Source organism: Puma concolor, chromosome E4, assembly GCF_028749965.1.
Source record: "Puma concolor isolate L17-30 chromosome E4, mPumCon1.1.hap2, whole genome shotgun sequence".
Lineage (NCBI taxonomy): Eukaryota > Metazoa > Chordata > Mammalia > Carnivora > Felidae > Puma > Puma concolor.
Window position 1 is genome coordinate 59703903 of NC_141683.1, and position 20559 is coordinate 59724461.

At 37.2% G+C, this 20559-nt stretch overlaps 1 protein-coding gene across 8 annotated transcripts in view; it reads right to left on the reverse strand.

Annotated features, from left to right (window-relative positions):
- The window catches only part of DCAF6 (DDB1 and CUL4 associated factor 6), a 135296-nt gene that overhangs the window by 92486 nt on the left and 22251 nt on the right, over positions 1–20559 (reverse strand). For all 8 annotated transcript variants that reach the window (XM_025926207.2, XM_086694182.1, XM_086694181.1 and 5 more), the window contains exons 3-4: positions 17515–17607; positions 7432–7617 (exon numbers count right to left, since the gene is read on the reverse strand). In XM_025926207.2, the coding sequence (XP_025781992.1) occupies positions 7432–7617; positions 17515–17607 (279 nt within the window). The remainder of the gene's footprint in view (positions 1–7431; positions 7618–17514; positions 17608–20559) is intronic.

The window sequence follows — 20559 nt, forward strand, 5'->3', positions numbered from 1 at the left end:
TAGAAAAACATAAAGGTTTGGGGGCACCTGAGTGGCTCAGTCAGCTGTGCGTCCGACTTCAGCTCAGGTCATGACCTCACAGTTTGTGGGGTCGAGCCCTGCGTCGGGCTCTGTGCCGACAGTGCCAAGCCTGCTCTGGGTTCTGTGTGTTTGTCTCTCTCTCTCTGCCCCTCCTCCACTTGTGCTTTCACTCTCTCTCTCAATAATAAATATTAAAAAAAATTTTTAATATAAAGGTCTCTGGGAAAGGCAAATAGACAACTACAGAAATCTTTGTAAACATGATGTGTAAATCACTTTTAATTTGGGCATAGAGTTTAAAGGATAACAGGGTTAAAATTATTGTAACACTAGAGTCAATGAATACAACATACACAAAGATGTGATATGTGACAGTGAAAATAAAAGGGGGGAAGGAGGAACACCTAGGTGGTGGCTCAGTCCATTAAGCATCCAACTCTTTTTTTAAAAAAATTTTTTTTAACGTTTATTTATTTTTGAGACAGAGAGAGACAGAGCATGAACAGGGGAGGAGCAGAGAGGGAGACACAGAATCTGAAACAGGCTCCAGGCTCTGAGCCGTCAGCACAGAGCCCGGCGCGGGGCTCAAACTCACGGACCGTGAGATCATGACCTGAGCCGAAGTCGGACGCTTAACCGACCAAGCCACCCAGGCGCCCCACATCCAACTCTTGATGTTGGCTCAGGTCATGGCTCTTGATTCACAAGTTCAAGCCCACATTGGGCTTGCACTGACAGCATGGATTGTGCTTTAGAGGTTCTGTCTCCCTTTCTCTCTGCCCCTCCCCAGCTCATGCTCTCTCTCTCCCTCAAAATAAATAAATGAACTTTAAAAAAATAAAATAAAGTGGGGGAAGGATGTAACGGAGTAATTTGTGTATGTGACTGAAGTTGTTACCAGTTTTTTTTTTTTTATTTTTTTCAGTGTTTATTTTTATTTTTTGAGAGAGAGAGAGAGAGACAGAGCGTGAGCAGGGGAAGGGCAGAGAGAGAGAGAGAGAGAGAGAGAGAGAGAGAGAGACAGAATCCGAAACAGGCTCCAGGCTCTGAGCTGTCAGCACAGAGCCCAATGTGGGGCTCGAACCCACAAGCTGTGAGATCATGACCTTAGCCGAAGACGCTTAACTGACTGAGCCACCCAGGCACCCCCAAGTTGTCACTAGTTTAAGATAAGTTGTTATAACTTTAAAATGTCTTACGTAATCCTTATTTTAACCACAATGAAAACATCTGTAGAAGATGCACAAAGGAATCAAAGAATGTCAATACAAAAAAAAGAAAATCATTGAAAACATAAAAACAAGAGTAATAAAATTATTATAAGACACACAGAAAAAAATGGTAAAATGGTAATAGAAAGTACTTCCCTATCTGTACTTTAAGTAAATAGTACACTACCAAGTGGGAAGTTTATAGCAGTAAATACCTACATTAAAAAATAAGGAAGATCTCAACCAACAATTTACACTTCGAAGAACTAACAAAACAACAACAAATTAAACCCAAAGTTAGAAGAGGAAGGAAATAATAAAGACTATAGCAGAAATAAAGGAAATGAAAGATAGAAAATATCAATGAAACTAAGTTGGTTTTTTCATTTTGAAATATGAGAAATATTTATTTATTTTGAAATATTTATTTATTTTGAAAGTGAGAGAGAGAAAGAAAACACAAGAGGGGGAGGGGCAGAGAAAAAAATACCAAACAGGCTCCTGAATCTCATGAATCCTGAGATCATGACCTGAGCCGAAATCAAGAGCTGGGCGCTTAAATGACTGAGCCACCCAGGCATCCCTGAAAGTTGGTTTTTAAAAAGATCTTCAATATTGACAACTCTTCCCTAGACTGAGAAAAAAGAGAAAAGACTCAACAGAAATCAGAAATGAAAGAAGAGACATTACTATGTCACAGAAATAAAAAGCAACTTAAGAGACTTGTATGAATAATTATACAACAACACATGGAACAACCCGGAAGAAATGGATACATTTCTAGCAACATACAACCTATCAAAACTAAATCATGAAGAAATAAACAATTTGAACAAACCTGTAAATAGTAAGGAGATAGATCAGTAATCAAAAACATGCCAACAAAAAAAACCCAGAACCAGATGGCTTCACTGAGGAACTTTACCTACATTTAAAGAATTAACACCAGGGGGTGCCTGGGTGGCTCAGTTGGTTGAGTGTCTGACTTTGGCCTAGGACATGATCTTGCCGTTCCCAAGTTTGAGTTCCGGGTCAGGCTGTGTGCTGATAGGTCAGAGCCTGGAGCTTGTTTTGGATTCTGTGTCTCCCTCTCTCTCTCTGCCCCTCCCCTGCTCATGCTCTGTTTCTCTCTCTCAAAAATAAACATAAGAAAGAAAGAAAGAAAGAAAGAAAGAAAGAAAGAAAGAAAGAAAAGGAAAGAAAGAAAGAAAGAAAGAAAGAAAGAAAGAAAGAAAGAAAGAATTAACACCAATCCTTTTCAAAAACTTCAAAAAAAAAAAAAACACAACTGAAGAAACAGGAACACTTCCAAATTCATTCTATGTGGATAGCTTTATTCTGATACCCAAACCAGACAAAGATACTAAAAGAAAATAAAACTATAGACTATATCCCTGATGAATACTTATATAAAACTCTTCACAGAATACAAAAAAAAAAAAAAAAAAAACACACGTTAAAAGGATTATTCATGCTTCGGATTCTGTGTCTCCCTCTCTCACTGCCCCTCCCCGCTGACTCTGTCTTTCTCAAAAATAAGCATTAAAAAAATTTTTTTTAACAGGCAAAGGACTTCAATAGACATTTCTCCAAAGAAGATATACAAATGGCCAACAAACACAAAAAGGGATACTCAACATCACCAATTATTAAGGAAATGTAAATCAAAACCACAGTGAGGTATCTCCTCACAACCATTAAAATGGTCATCCCCTCAACAGGTTGAGCCTCAGACTTCAGCTCAGGTCATGATCTCAGGGTTCATGAGTTTGAGCCCCGTGTTGGACTCTGTGCTGACAGTTCAGAGCCTGGAGCCTGCTTCAGATTCTGTGTCCCGCTCTCTGTCTGCCCCTCCCCTGCTCATGCTCTATCTTACTGTCTCTCTCAAGAATAAACATTAAAAAAAATAAAAACAAAATAAAATGGTCACTCCTGGAAAAAAAAACCCCAGAAAATAGAAAACAAGGATGTGGAAAAACTGGAACCCTTACGCACTGTTGTTGGGACTGTAAAATGGAACACCTACTATGGAAAACAGTATGGAGGTTCCTTAAAAAATTAAAAGTAGATTTATCACATGACCCAGCAATCCCCCCTCTGGGTATACACATCCAAAAAATTGAAAACAGAATCCCAAAGATATATTTGCACCCCTAGGTTCATTGCAGCATTATTCACAATAACCAAGAGGTGGAAGCAGCCCAAATGTCCACTGATGAGTAAATGAGGAAATGGACTGTATGCTACACACATACAATCAGAGAGGAATAAGCCTTAAAAAAGAAGGAAATCCTGCCATAGACTGATATGGATGAACCTTGCGAACATTATGCCAGTCACAAAAAAGACAAAATACTGCATGATTCTGCTTACACAAGGTATCTAAAACTCAGAAGCAAAGTAAAACGGAGGTTGTCAGGGGCTGGGGGAAAAGGGAATAGCAGAATTGTTCAATGGACAGAGTTTGGTTAAAAAAAAAAAACTGATTCCAACTACACTGTATATGCATTCAACAAAAACACCCTTGGCAAATGGATATATATATATATTATTCAAATGTCCTTAAAGGGAATGCCGCTTTGTATGCTGTTTGGGATTCTGATTCAATTTTCCAAGAAAATAAGTTACGTTAATATAAAAATCCATATGGAGAAAAAAAGTTTACTCCTACTTCATGCTACCACAAAAATCAAATCCAGGTGAATTATAAGATCTAAATGCAAAGAGAAAACAATAAACTTAAAAAAAAATTTTTTTTTAATGTTTACTTTTGAGAGAGAGACAGAGCATGAGCAGGGGAGAGGCGGAGACAGAGAGGGAAACACCGAATCCAAAGCAGGTTCCAGGCTCTAAGCTGTCAGCACAGAGCCCGATGAGGGGCTTGAACTCACGGACTGTGAGATCATGACCTGAGCCAAAGTCGGCGCTTAATCGACTGAGCCACCCAGGTGCCCCAAAACAATAAACTTTTAAAAGGGAAAATGGAAGAATATCTCCATAACCTCAAGACAGGAAAAAATATTCTGACCAGGATGCAGAAAGCACTAACTAATAATAAAGGAAAAGACTAATATATTAGACAATATTAAAAACAGGTCTTCATCCAAAGACACCATTAGGGAGAGGTGGGGGGAGTGGGCACAATGGGTGATGGGCATTAAGGAGGACACTTGTCGGGATGAGCACTGGGAGTTATACATAAGTGATGAATAAATCAATTAAATTAAACAAAACAAAACAAAACAAAACAAAGACACCATTAGGAAAGTGAAAATACAACCACAGAGTAGGAAAAGGCAGGTTTATATGCAGAAGACATTAAGAAACTCCTATAAATAAAAAATAATGAAATAAGATGAAAAATCCAATAGAACGACTGGAATTTTGAATAGGCACTTGACAAAAGAGTATTTCCAAATAACCCATAAACATATGAAGAGATGATCAACTCCAGCAGTATCAACAGGGAAAAGCATTTGAAACATAAAATGACACTACACAAACTCCCAAAATGAGAAATTAATAATACCAAATGTTGGCAAAGATGAGCAACAATAGAAACTCCTGTATGCTATTGGCAGGAATATAAGTTGTTATGATTATTTTGCAAAATTATTTGGTAATATCTCTAAAACAAACAAATATGTGGGCATCTGGCTGGCTCAGTTAATTGTGCATCTGACTTTGGCTCAGGTCATGATCTCACAGTTTGTGAGTTTCAGCCCCATATTGGGCTCTCTGCCGTCAGTACAGAGCCTGCTTTGGATCTTCTGTCCCCCTTGCTCTCTGCCCCTTCCCCACTTGCACTCTCTCCCAAAAATAAATAAACATTTAAAATAAATAAATATCCTATGGCCAAGCAAGTCTACTTCTAAGTACATACCCAATGAAGTATATATGCATTTATGTACTTAAAATCATGTGAAGGAATGTTCTCCAAACTGGAAATCAAATTTAAAATTTTCATCAACAGTAGAACAATCCATCAATCATGGTACATTCACACAATGGAATACTACACAGCAATGAACAAATTATAGTTGTATCCAACATAGATGAATTTCACAAATTATTAAATATCGGAATGAGGGGGCTTTGGGGATACTTAATGCTTTCATATTTCTTAACTTAGATAGTTGCTACATGCATAGATTTACTTTATGATAATTTACCAAGCTATATACTTAGGATTTATATGCTTTTCCTATGTGTTTTGTACTTCAATTAAAAAAAAAAAAAGTTTAATGGTAGATGGAATAAGGTCAACATACATCTAATCAGAATTCCAGAAGAAAAAAACTCTCCATTTGGTAAAGAATAACCAAAGACCTATTGACTGCAAATTTCCCACATTTTTCTAGATGCCAGTTTCTCACACCAAAACATCAGTAAATTCCAACTATGACAAATAAAAAGGAAATCTAAATCTAAAAACATGGTGGTGACATTAATGACGGGAAAAACAACAAAGAAAAATACAATTAAAAGCAGTCAAGGCAGAGAGACACATTAACCAAACAGAAATCACAATTAGACTGATGATTGAGTTCTCAACTTCAACAATGAAGTCAGAATACAGTAGAATATCATCTGAAATAAAGTAACTATCAAACTAGAAGTCTATATCCAACAAAACCACCTGTGAAGAATTGGTATGAAAGTCTTCATTTTCTGGAAAAAGACGAAAAGGGAAGGAAGGAAGGAAAGGATAATTGGAAACAAAAATTGTTTCTAATAACAAACCTGCACAAAAAGAAACTCATAAAGAATGTATTTTATATACACAATGACCCCACATGGAAAAATCTGTGGTGGAAGAGCCAAAGGTATTAGTAAACAAATACTAACTAACAAGACAATGATTAATATTTCATTCATGAGAGAAAAGATGTAACTAAATTCAGACGAATATAAACATATGAACTCAGGGGCGCCTGGGTGGCTCAGTCGGTTGAGCGGCCAACTTCAGCTCAGGTCACGATCTCACGGTCCGTGAGTTCGAGCCCCGCGTCAGGCTCTGTGCTGACAGCTCAGAGCCTGGAGCCTGTTTCAAATTCTGTGTCTCCCTGTCTCTGACCCTCCCCCATTCATGCTCTGTCTCTCTCTGTCTCAAAAATAAATAAACGTTAAAAAAATTAAAAAAAAAAAAAAAAAAAAAAACATATGAACTCAGACAAGGGATGAAGAGATTACAATGTTCCAAAGGGCTTTATTCAGAGAAGGGCAAAGGTATTTATTGATTTTAGACTTTGTTGCTAATTTTTAAAACAGGAATGTCTATTTCCCATGCAAGTAGGAGAAACAAAATAGAAAGCAAAATCCTCAAACAATTTCAAAAGAAGAAAAAAGATGAGTGGGGAATGTATAGAGGAAAAAAAACAGAAAGAGAAAGCAATTAATAAGATATATTAATAGATCCAAATATATCATTTTTCACAATAAATGTAAATTGACTAAAATCTCCAGTTCAAGGCCAAAATTGTGAGAATGGATGAGGAAATCAAATCTAGCTATATACTACTTCTTTAAGTACACACCAAAACATGAGGTTACCAGAGAACTGAAATTCAAATCACGGAAAAAGATACATCAAGTTAACACAAATAATGGGAAACCAATGAACGTTCTGATACAAAGAAATGACACAAAAAGATTTTAAAAGAGCATTCTGTAGAATAAGCAATTTTTCTGAACCAAGTTAAGCTGTATACTTGAGTCTTAAATTCATTTCACCTCACTTAATTCAGGTGAAGGCTTGAGCTTATTAATGTCCTTTAGGAATCTGATTCTTTTGCCTAGTGTACTAGCATTCTTTCTGCCCCAGGAACAGTTGATAAGCATGCCATCAATGACTTTATGTAAGACACTGATAAAGTGTTTAAGACACTGAAGCCTAGTATACAAGTTTGTAGCACAGTAACAGAGAAGAATTTTTAAAGGCTGACCTCTGTTTGCAATTACAAACCCTATTACTATTTATTTCTTTATTCACAAGGCTATCAACATACATGCTCTCAAGTACTTTACTGAAATCTAGGTAGTCTGTCACTAATTTCTGTTTCTACATATGCAAGAATGTACATACATTCACATACATACATACTTACACAAACATTACAAAATTACACATACATACATACTTACACAAAAGCACACACTTACATATGATCATATATATGTAATCACAGTAAAACTGTACCTCATAGGTAGTTCCATAATGGCACGTAAATTGGCATTGTCTGTTGGTTTCTGCATCTTGCTCAACATTGGTATAGAATATTACACCATCCCCAGAGCAGGAAACAATCTGCTTATCGTTTGTGCATGGTAAGAACTTTGCACTAAATATATTCGCTCGGTGCCCTGAACGAACTGTTGTCAAAACCTAAAACACAAAGAGAAAGAAGTTCTTGGTAATTTATTATTTCTTAGAAAGTAACATTCATATTTAATATAATCTTGGTCAGGAGTAAATTTTCATTAACATTCTTATCTCAATTAAAAAATGGTTATCTGAGGGGCGCCTGGGTAGCTCAGTCGGTTAAACATCCGACGTCAGCGCAGGTTATGATCTCACAGTTCAAGTTCGAGCCCGACAACAGGGCTCCGTGCTGACAGCTCAAAGCCTGGAGTCTGCTTCAGATTCTGTGTCTCCCTCTCTCTCTGCCCGTCCTCCCTTCACACTCTGTGGCTCGCTCTCTCTCAAAAATAAACAAACATTAAAAATTTTTTTCAAATGATAATTTGATTCCAAAAGATTATAATTTAAAAAAATCAGAATCTCAGATATTTTCTTTTTCTCTCTCTGATATATGAAGAAGTATCATCAACAGGAATACTACTGTGAAAATTAAATGTACATATTTCCACCTATTTGGTGTAGCTGCTCATTCATAAAATCTCAGTAAATAAAAAAAAAGGACCATTATATATAGAGACAGAGAAGATGATTTTTATTATTCTAAAAATATTTTCCTGTATTTTTCAGATAATCTACTTTCAACAAGTTACTTTTAGGATTAGAGAGAGGGTACAGGGGTGGGGAGAAAGGACCATCCTGACTTTTGAAACTGTTTACTAGATAATTTTTAAGCTATTCCCTTTCAGGATAAAGAAATAAAAGTAAACTGAATTTAAATGAATCATGAAATCAAAATAATGAAATGGTACAGATGAAACTACAGCAGAAGTCCCAACATCTAATTCCTTAATTATAAAGACTAAAATTCCTGTGACAGAAATGTGTTTTTTTTTTTTTTAAGAGAGAGAGAGAGAGAGAGAGAGAGACAGAGACAGAGAGAGAGAGACAGAGCATGAGTAGGGGAGGAGCAGAGAGACAGGGAGACATAGACTCGGAAGCAGGCTCCAGGCTCTGAGCTGTCAGCAAAGAGCCTGACACGGGGCTCAAACCCACGAACCGTGAAATCATGACCTGAGCCAAAGTCAGACGCTCAACCGAGTGAGCCACCCAGGCACCCCACAGAAATAAAGTTTTAAATAAATATTCAAATATTTGCAACATACACTGCAGATATATGACCAACTCTCCTAATAGTTCTTAAAAATTGAGAGAAAGAAACTTAACAAAACCTGTTGTGTTTTTAATTTTTTTTAACGTTTATTTATTTTTGAGACAGAGAGAAACAACATGAATGGGGGAGGGTCAGAGAGAGGGAGACACAGAATCTGAAACAGGCTCCAGGCTCCGAGCTGTCAGCACAGAGCCCGACGCGGGGCTCAAACTCACGGACCGTGAGATCATGACCTGAGCCAAAGTCGGCCGCTTAACCGACTGAGCCACCCAGGTGCCCCAAAACCTGAGTTTTTTTAATTGAATGGGCAAAAGATCCAAATAGATAGTTCACTGAATGGTATACAAATAGCCCTTAAGAACGTGAGAAAAGGGGCACCTGAGGGGCTCAGTCGGTTAAGCTTCCGACTTCAGCTCAGGTCATGATCTCGTAGTCCATGAGTTCGAGCCCTGCGTCGGGCTCTGTGCTGACAGCTCAGAGCCTGGAGCCTGTTTTGGATTCTGTGTCTCCCTCTCTCTCTGCCCCTCCCCGTTCATGCTCTGTCTCTCTCTGTCTCAAAAAAAAAATAAACGTTAAAAAAAAAAAAAAAAAAAGAATGTGAGAAAACACCCAACTTTGTTCATAAGGAAAATGCAAACCAAAGCTACTAACAAACTAATTCTCACTTTTCAGATTGGCAAAAATTCCCAAGTTTGACAACACACTATGTAAGCGAGCCTACGGGAACAGGCTCTTCGGCATTTCTGTGGGAGAACTACATGGTACGAGACCAACGGGGAGGAATTGAGCAGTACCTCTCAAAACCATACATGTGTTTACACTTTGACCAGACAAGTCCATTTCTAGGAATTTACCTTAAGATACACCTCCAACAATACAAGAAAAAATGCACAAAATTATGTACTGAGCTAGTCACAACAGCAAAACACAGGAGACTTGTTAAATGAGTTATGGTACATCCCAACAATGTACGCACAATGAGAATTTAGTGCAATGTGAGTATCTGGTGTGCTTTAAAAAATGTGTTGAAAAATATGACAGCATGTCAAAACAGACACAAAGTTGGCTTTAAATGTCCCACCGAACAAACTGAGGCAATTCAAGCATCAAAAAGTGTATCGGTGTATCAGCCACCTGGGTGGCTCATTCAGTTAAGCGTCCAACTTTGCCTCTCGTCATGATCTCACAGTTAGTGGGTTAGAGCCCCACGCACTGTCAGTGCAGAGCCTGCTTGAGATTCTCTTTCTCCCTCTTTGCCCCTCCCCTGCTTACATGCTCTATCAAAATAAATGAATAAACTTAAAAGAAAACTGTATCAGTAATAGATTATAATATATTGAATTTTTAAAAGTCTGTAATCCCTTGGGACACTTTGGTGGCTCAGTCGGTTAAGTATCCAACTCTTAGTTTTGGCTCAGGTCATGACCTCACAGTTCATGGGTTCGAGCCCTGAATTGGGCTCTGTGCTGACAGTGGGGGGCCTGCTTGGGATTCTCTCCCTCTCTCTCTGCCCTCCTCTATTCTCTCTCAAAATAAATAAATAAACTTTAAGAATCTATTATCCTAAAAGTGATTTTTCAAAAAAATGCTAGGGACAAAGGAAATGCTCTTATTACAGAAAAATGTCAATTGAAAAATGTAGAAGGAATGACAATTAAAAATCACTATTTTGTAACTACATTTTAACAACTGATTAAGGCAAGAATCAACACTAAAATCACTCTAAGACTGTTATGAAAGAGAATATTCACACAGTTTCAAAATACCACTTCACAAACATCTTATTAATTACAAAAGGTCAGCATACCTGCAAAATGGAAAGATCAAACTTATCACCAATAAGAGGACAGACTAATATCATGTACCACACAATGTTATTTGTGAAGAATTTTTAGCTAAAATGTTTAATTTTAATCTACCCATAAAGAAAACATCAGACAAATGGTTGTAAAGGAGACTGAGCAAATACAAGGACTAAATGAAAAGACGGATGGAGCTTGGGTTGAAGGAGGAATGGCAGTGACAGAATGTGATGAAAAACGAGGAAAGGTGAGTACAGACCATATGTACATATGTGCATGCGTAATGTAGAAAATCATATATGCATCATATATATAATAGCATACAGTCGATTCTCATCATTCCTGATAGTTACGTTTTATAAAGTCAGCACAAATACTGAATTAATAAGTACTGAAATACTGCTCCTAGGGAAACACATGATTAGGTTCCTTTGAGCCTCTGGCCACAACATTTTTCTCAATCAATACATAGCCTTGTTTTGATACTGTTTAATGTTTATTTATTTATTTTGAGAGAAAGAGGGTGTGTTAGGGGGAAGGGGCAGAGAAAGAGGGAGAGAGAGAATCCCACGCCATCAGCACAGAGCCCCATGTTGGGCTTGATCCCCTGAACCATGATCATGACCTGAGCCGAAGTCAAGAATCAGATGCTTAAACTGAGCCTCCCAGGCGCCCCTACACAGCCTTGTTTTATATGTTTCTGTTTAAAGACCTCATTGGGGCACCTGGGTGGCTCAGCTGGTTAAGCATCCGACTTCGGCTCAGGTTGTGATTTCATGGTTTGTGGGTTTGCACCCCACATCAGGCTCTGTGCTGACAGCTCGAAGCCTAGAGCCTGCTTCGGATTCTGTGTCTCCCTCTCTCTCTCTCTCTGTTCCTCCTCCACTCACACTCTGTCTCTGCCTGTAAAATAAACAAATACTAAAAAAAAATTAAAGACCTTATTTATTGTATACTGTTGATTCATTAGCATTGAACTCCTAGCTAACAACATTATAATTCATGCCTACATGAAGCTTATTTAATATATTTTCTCCACAAGCAATATCCCAGGCTTCTTGTGCTTAGAAACACAAGATAATACTTCAGCATGATACCTAGGCTAGGGACATTTTAAACAGTGAAGTCATCATTGGGGTGCCTGTGTGGCTCAGGAGGTTAAGTGTCCGACTTTGGCTCATGGTTGATGAGTTCAAGCCCCATGTCGGGTTCTGCCCTGACAGAGCCTGGAGCCTGCTTCACATTCTCTGCTTTGGATTCAGTGTCTCCCTCTCTCTGCCCCTCTCCTGCTTGTGTGAGCGCACACGCACTCTCTTCCTCTTTCATTCTCAAAAAAATAAACTTAAAAAAAAATAGCGAAATCGCTAATAAAAAGGATAAAAATGGAAAAACATGACAAAATATATCACGAAAAGGACATAGCATGTTTATGGTATGAGACCTGAAATGAGTCAGAGTATGACCTTGTTTGATCTCTTTGGTATACATAAAAAAATAGGATAATGTTCTTGTTCTTAGTAGATATATACCAAAGTATTCATGAAAGGCATGAGGCCTCCAACTTGTGCTCAAGTGCTTAAAAAAAATCTATTTGTGGATGCTCACTGAATTATTTTTTCAAATTTTCCCTACATTTTAAAATTTTAAAACAAAGTTAGGAAAATATATTTCAACTTTATATTGGGTTTGGTTTTAAGTGAGTATTTACTGTGTGACACTAACTGCCAAATTCTTTTTTTTTTTTTTTCAACATTTATTTATTTTTGGGACAGAGAGAGACAGAGCATGAACTGGGGAGGGGCAGAGAGAGAGGGAGACACAGAATCGGAAACAGGCTCCAGGCTCTGAGCCATCAGCCCAGAGCCCGACGCGGGGCTCGAACTCACGGACCGCTAGATCGTGACCTGGCTGAAGTCGGACGCTTAACCGACTGCGCCACCCAGGCGCCCCCTAACTGCCAAATTCTTAACAGAGAGTACCACACCAAACCGTAACATAAATCTGTAATGAATATTAGCAGCTATTTACCTCAACCAATTTGAATATTTAAATCACCTCATTTTATTTAAGACCTAGGTTATAAGGTTATGGCCAAAATAAGAATTTACTGAGAACCATAAATTACTACGCAGTAAGTCTTACATATATAATGCACATCTAATTAGGGTCAAAGAAAAAAAGGGGGGTGTTTTTTGCACCTCCATCAATCAAAGCCAATGGAGAACAAAATTTGTCTGTTAAATGCCTTCAAAATCTTTCATTCCTCTCTCTAAGCGTAAGACACTAAGATCTGATAGATTAAGGTAAAAAAAAAAAAAAACAGAGAAAATAATTAATGTAAATCTTTTAAACAAGATAGGTATGACAGCCTTTAACTCTGTCAGGTATTTTAGCATGGCTTACCAAGTAGCTAACTATATAAAAGTCACTACATACAGTGTATGTATTGGTTTCTTCATCTGATAGGCCTCTGGCTTTGCTTTAGTCACATTCAGCAGACATCATTCTAACAATTCATGATTTATGCATGGCTTACGCACAGCTTCAGAAACAAAAGCACCAGATACACAAATACATGTATTGACATGTCACATATTGTTCATAAATTGAGATGGATTTTATTAAATCAAGATTTATTTTTTTAAGATTTATTATAAATTTTTTAATGTGTATTTATTTTTGAGAGAGAGAGAGAACAAGCAGGGGAGGGGCAGAGAGAGAGGGTGGCAGAGAATCTGAAGTGGGCTCTGCACTGATAGCAGGGAGACTGATGCGGGGCTCAAACTCACAAACTGCAAAATCATGACCTGAGCTGAAGTCAGACACTTAACTGACAGAGTCACCCAGGGAGCTGGCTGAAACCAAATCAAGAAAAATTTTGCATACGTGGTACACTCAGGATTTCTTTTATATTAGGTGTTACAAGGCTACCTTCCTTCGGTTTTTGAGGTGTGGCAGGAGGAGTGTCCCAGCATACTTTGGAGGGTCTGCTATAGGAATCCATATCTGATTTGGGTCCTAAGCTTTGTTTCTGTCTACCTTGACCTTCAAGGCCATCAAGATTAAAGTTTATATATGCCTGGACTAACAAATATCTTCAGGGAGAAAGTGGCTCTCATGCTCACTTCTCTGGATTCACTTTTCCCTACATTTTGGACTGATAATCCCTTACTATCAAGGCAGTTCTTTGTTACTTTCAGGACAATTTTTTTTCTTTACAATAATTTTTAAAGTCTTTAATCAAGAATATTTTAGTTGTTTTCAATGGGAGGATGGGTTCAAGTAAATTAGACTATAATTATTGGAAAAAGAAACGTCTCCATTTTATACATTTGACACAGATGACACATACAACTAAGAAGGTACCATCAATAAGGTATGCCTCCAAACTCTTACTCTGTAAAAAAATAAACATTTCAAAATTCTATTTGCATTAATCTTTCCATGATTAATGAGGTCATCTTTCCATGAGGTCTTTCCATGACCTCAAAAATAAAGTCAAACTCTAAGAACAGATAATATTTGACTCAGGATCAAAAAACGTTATTTTGGGCACCTGGGTGGCTCATTCAGTTAAGCATCAGACTCTTGATTTAGGGTCAGGCCAGGATCTCATGGTTCGTAAGATCGAGCCCCATGTGGGGCTCTGTGCTGACAATACAGAGCCTGCTTGGGATTCTCTCCCTCCTCCTTGGCCCCTCCCCTGCTCACGCACTCTCTAAATAGATAAATAAATAAACAAATATTAAAAACTGTCTATTTTCCTATGTAATTAATCATCTATGTTTATGTATTTTTTTACTATTTCGATCTGATAGCAAATTTGGATCTATGAAGACCACTACATGAAAAAGGTAAAGTCTTGTTATATTTAAACTTTTTAAAAGTATTATCTGATTAATCATTTCTTAAACTGGCAACAAGAAGGAGTAAGCACTTTTTAAATATACATATTCTATTGGGAACGATGCCATCAAAGTGAATGTCCTCTTTCCAAAAATAAGCAAATAAAGAAGAAACAAGACCTTCTAAAAATTATTCCATTGAGTATGGTGACAAAATAATCGAAAGCAATGACTTGGAGAGAGAGGTGAACACCTATGTTCATAATAGTACCATTATTCACAATATCACAATGGTAGAAGTAACTCAAGTGTCCACTGAAAGATGAATGGATAAACAAAATGTGGTATGTACATACAATAGAATATGCAGGCTTAAAAAAGAAAATCTTGACACACGCTGGAACATGTTTGAACGTTAAAGACATCATGCTAAGTGAAACATGCAGTAATAAAAAGACAAATATCATATAAACACTTATATGAGGTGTCTGAAGTAGTCACATTCAGAGACAAACAGGAGAACGGTGGTTGCCAAGGACTGGAGGGAGGAGGGAAGAAAAAGGAGTTCTTGTTTAATGGGTACAGAGTTTCAGTTTTGCAGGATGAAAATAGTTCTGTAGCCTGATGTGCTGATAACATCCACAATGTAAATATACTTAATGTCACCGAACACAAACATTAAAAATGATTAAGATAGTTAATATTACGTTATGTGTATTTTAATACAATTAAAAAAAAGTGAAGCTCTGCATCTTTTCAAAAACAAAAAGATTATTCCATTGGTGTTTAGACAACTACTATGAATACTGTTAGCATTAAAATTCTGAGAGTGATGGGTCAAAAAGCATTCCAGGGGCGCCTGGGTGGCGCAGTCGGTTAAGCGTCCGACTTCACCCAGGTCACGATCTCGCGGTCTGTGAGTTCAAGCCCCGCGTCAGGCTCTGGGCTGATGGCTCAGAGCCTGGAGCCTGTTTCCGATTCTGTGTCTCCCTCTCTCTCTGACCCTCCCCCGTTCATGCTCTGTCTCTCTCTGTCCCAAAAATAAATAAAGGTTGAAAAAAAAATTAAAAAAAAAAAAAAAAAAAGCATTCCAAACATACATCATTACATCATTCCAGGAAATTTCCTCTATTGTAACAAAAAGGTTGTCCTAGTACAATATAATGATTTATAAGAAATATACCTTTGGGGGTGTTTGGGTGGCTCAGTTGGTTAAGCATCTGACTCTTGATTTCAGCTCAGGTCATGATCTCATGGTTCATGGTATGGAGCCCAAGCCCTACATCGGGCCCTCTACTCACAGCACAGAGCCTGCTTCGGATTCTCTGTCTCTCTGCCCCTCCCCACCCCCCCCCACCCCCCACTCAAAACAAATGAACATTTAAAAAATAAATAAGTAAATCTTTGGTCATTCAGATGACCAAAATCTATTTCTCTGATATATCTGGTCTTGCTCAATGGTTTTTGAAAATGCTTCAGAGACATAAAGGTGACATGGGTGTCTTGTTATCAATGGAGGTGACTTTTGGAATCCACCAGAGGGTGGCAACTGGTTGCAAGAAAGGGCAATCGTAAGATTAGAGAGCTGCAACTTGGGAGTGGCGAGGGGCTGGAGGTTGACTCAGTCAGTGATTAAAGACACTCAGTCAGGACCATGGACTATGTAATGAAGCCTCCATAAAAACCCAAGAAGACAGCTTTTTGGCCTTTTTCAGAGGGCCTCCACATTTGGAAGATCAGAATGCTTCAACATGCCACTGAGCCAGGCCCCAAGCTCCACACTGGAATTGGGTCCAGACACCTTAAAAGACCTAGTAATTGCAGACCTAAAACAAGTAGGATTTGAAAATATCAAGTTTCCCTCTGCTAAGTCAGGACAATTAAGTAAAGCTATTTCTGAAACAAAATTATGACCTGTCTCTTAATCAAGAATATCTTCAATATGAACTTCATTCAGACTGAAGGACCACAAACATTTATTAGAATATCTTAACTGTTTAAATGTGGAAAAACAAGAAATATGTGAATAATTTATTCTTAAGGTTCCTACTATTTTATTTAAAAAAATTTTTTTAATGTTTATTTATTCTTGAGAGAGAGAGAGAAAGAGACAGACAGGCAGACAGACTATGAGTGGGGGAGGGGCAGAGCAAGAGAAGGACACAGAATCTGAAGCAGGCTCTAGGCTCTGAGCTGTCAGCAGAGAAACTGATGCAGGCTTCAAACTCAAGAGCTGTGAGACATGACCTGAACCGAAGTCAGGTGCTTAACCGACTAAGCCACCCAGGCACCCCAGGTTGCTACCATTTTAAATGAGTGTTTGGTCTGACAATCTACCAAGTTCTCACTGATACAAAAATAGGTGTATGGTTTCTCCATATAGAGAGAAGAGCCACTAAAAATGAGAAATAATGCTAAAACTCAATATTATATGCCAGTTTACGGTAGTAGATATCATGAAGCATTTCACTAGAACCTAAATACTGTTTTTTCAAACTGATAATATCTTAAACCACTTGGCTGAAGGGTGGATTTTTTGAGCATGAAAAAAAAAAAATCACATTGTCCTTTTCCCCCCAAAGAATGATTTATTGAGATAATGTTACTTTTGGCAATTTTACCCAGGTGGATACAGAGAAGCATATTCAAATTTGCTGGAGTCAAAAGCCCAGTGAAATCTAATGTTTTCCTGAGAAGACTAAGGAATATTCATATAATAACTTCCAAATTATAGGGGCGCCTGGGTGGCGCAGTCGGTTAAGCGTCCGGCTTCAGCCAGGTCACGATCTCGTGGTCCGTGAGTTCGAGCCCCGCGTCAGGCTCTGGGCTGATGGCTCGGAGCCTGGAGCCTGTTTCCGATTCTGTGACTCCCTCTCTCTCTGCCCCTCCCCCGTTCATGCTCTGTCTCTCTCTGTCCCAAAAATAAATAAAAACGTTGAAAAAAAATTAAAAAAAAAAAAAAATAACTTCCAAATTATATAACTAACTGTAGCAAAATAAGAAGGATATTTTGTTACAAATGGCCATTCCATAATCATTTACAGTTTCTTAATTTTTAGCTTAATTTTTCTCATGAAATGATAGATTTTTTAAACCACTTTACCTTTCTGCTGTAAGGATTACTAATTACTAATTTGGTGTCATCTGAGCCAGATAAAATATATTCTCCAGTCTCATTCCAACAGATTGTATTAACCTAAAAAGAAAACAAAATGTAAATTTAAGCAAACTGGACATAAAAACAAGTATGCCATCTTTCAGTTAACTGACGGTTCAAAATTTATTATCACTAATAAAGTTGCATCTATGATAAGCAGTATTTACCACTTTACTTATTGAAAATACAGCTGTTTAGTAAATATAACGTTCTGTAAATTCACAACGAAATGACTGAGTCTTTAAGTGTTATTGTTTAAATTTATTTTAATTGATTCATTTTGTACCCAGAAACATAAAACCAGGCCACCTTAAAAAAAAAAAAAATTAAAAGAACTTACTCAGAGCTCTAGTAATCAAGGCTGTGTGGTATTGTCATGATCACAAATTTAAATCAATGGAATGGAATTGGAGTCCAGAAATAAACCTGTACATTTATGGCCAAGTAATTTTTGACAAGGGATCTAAGACCATTCTAAGGAAAAAGAATATTTTTTCAACAAATAGTGCTGAGACAACTGGATATACGCAAGGAAAGGAACACCACATGCAGAAATTAACTGAAAATACTAAAAAAAAACCCTAAATGTAAGAGCCCAAACTATAAAACTTAGAAGGAAACACAGGTATCAATCTTTATGAAAATTAAAACCACAATGAATTACCACTTCCCACCCAGAAGGATGGCTATAATGATTAAAAAAAAAAAAAATGACACAAAAGAGTAAGTTAGCTAGATTGTCAAGAAATTGGAATCCTTATACATTGTTGGTAGGAATGCAAAATTGTGCTGCTATTTAAACAGATTGGCAGTTCCTCAAAAACTGAAACAGAGCGACCCTATGACCCAGCAATTCTACAACAAGGATATATCCAAGAGAATTGAAAACATGGACCAAACAAAAACGTGTACACAAAAACCAGAGCTGCATTACTCCTAAGAGCCAAATAGCAAAGCAACCCCAACATTTATGAAAGAATGGATAAACAAAATGTCACTATCCATTTGCTCCTAACAAAATACGCATACAAGGAAATACTCAGCAGCAACATGAGGCAGCGACACAAGCTGCAACGTGGATACACTTTGAAGACATTATGCTGAGTGAAGGAAGCCAATCCGAAAGGTCACATATTATATGATTCCATTTATTTCAAAATTCTAAAACAGGCATATCTGTAGAGACAGAAAGTAGATTAGTGATTGCCAACAGCTAGGTGGAGGGGGAATGGGAGGGAATGATAACCGCTATGTACTTTCTTTGTCAGGTGGTGAAAATATACTGGAATTAGCGGTGGACGGTACAACTTTATGAACATACTAAAAAAAAAACTGAATTACACACTTAAAGTGGGTGAATTGTATGGTATATGAACTGTATCTAAATAAAAAAAAAATAGATTCCACTTTCAGTCAAGACAGAATAACACTGACCAAATTTACTATAACATCTGCAACAACTAAAAAACAGCAGAATACACATCCCCCTTTTTTTTAGAGAGAGAGAGACAGAAAGAAAGAGAGAAAGCAAGCAGGGGAGAGGGGCAGAGGGAAAGAGAAAGAGAATTCTAAGCAGGTGCCACACCCAGCATGCAGCCCGACATGGGGCTCAGTCCCATGACCCTGAGATCATGACCTGAACCGAAATCAAGAGTTGGACACTCAACTAACTGAACCACCCAGGTGCCCCTACACCTTCTTCTTAAGTACACAAAAATCTATTTACCAATACAGAAAATACTTATGGGCCATAAAACAAATCTTAGTATTTTTAAAGGATTTCAACTAAATACAGAGTATGTTTTCTGACCAAAATGGAACTAAATAAAAAACCATTAACACAAAGAAATATTTGGAAACTACAAAATAACAGATGCTCAAAATAGAAATTACCTAATAAATTAGAAGGTATTTTGAACTGAATGAAAATGAAAGCACAACATATCTCATCTTAAGGGTTGCAACTAAATCTGTATTTAGAAGTAAACTTATAACACTAAAATACCTATATTAGAAAAGATAAAGGTCCCCTATCAGTGACCTCAACTTCTATTAAAAAAATTATAAAAAGAACAAGTAAAACCCAAAGTCAGCATCAGATTACAAATAATGAGTATCAGAGCAGGAATCAATGAAACCACAGAAAACAGAAAAAAAAAAAAAAAAAGAAACATACATGAAAACACTAGAAGCTGATTCTCTGACAAGACAAATAAAATTAATGAACATGTTGTCAGACTAATTAAGAAAAAAATGGGGGGTCAGGGTAACATGTTATCAATATGAGAAATAAGAAAGGTGATATCCATCACTAACTACATATTCTACAAATACCTAAACATTAAGGGAACACTATGGTCAACTTTATGCCATTAATGCAACAACATGGATGAAATTGACAAACTCCTTGAAACACACTTACTAAACAAAATTCACTCAAAATATAATCTGTTTTTATTAGGGGATTATAGTTAGAGTTTTCCACAAAGAAAACTCAAGGCCCAGATGGCTTTACTGGTGAATTCTGCCAAACATTTAAAAATAATTAAGTAATGAGAATTCTGTACCAAGTCTTCAGAATATTAAAAAGACAATATAAGTACTGGAACTAATAAGTGAGTTTAGAAAGTTTGTGCAATACAGACAAATATGCAAAAACAGGACAGAGAATTAAAACAACAACATGGTATCACTAGATTTCTACTAGAATGTCTAAATGTTTTTTTAAATTACTATACCAGATGTAAAGGAGAAACAGACGAAAAAACAGCAGACTTCAATAACCCATTTTCAACAATGGATAAATCATACAGACAGATAATCAATAAGAAAACATTAGAATTGAACTACACCTTAGATCAAGATTTAGACATACACAGAATAGTTCATCAAACAGCAGAACAGACATTCCTCTCAAGTGCACACAGAACATTCTCCAGGATAAATCATGCTAAATCACAAAACAAATATTAGCAAATTTTAAAAGAGTTA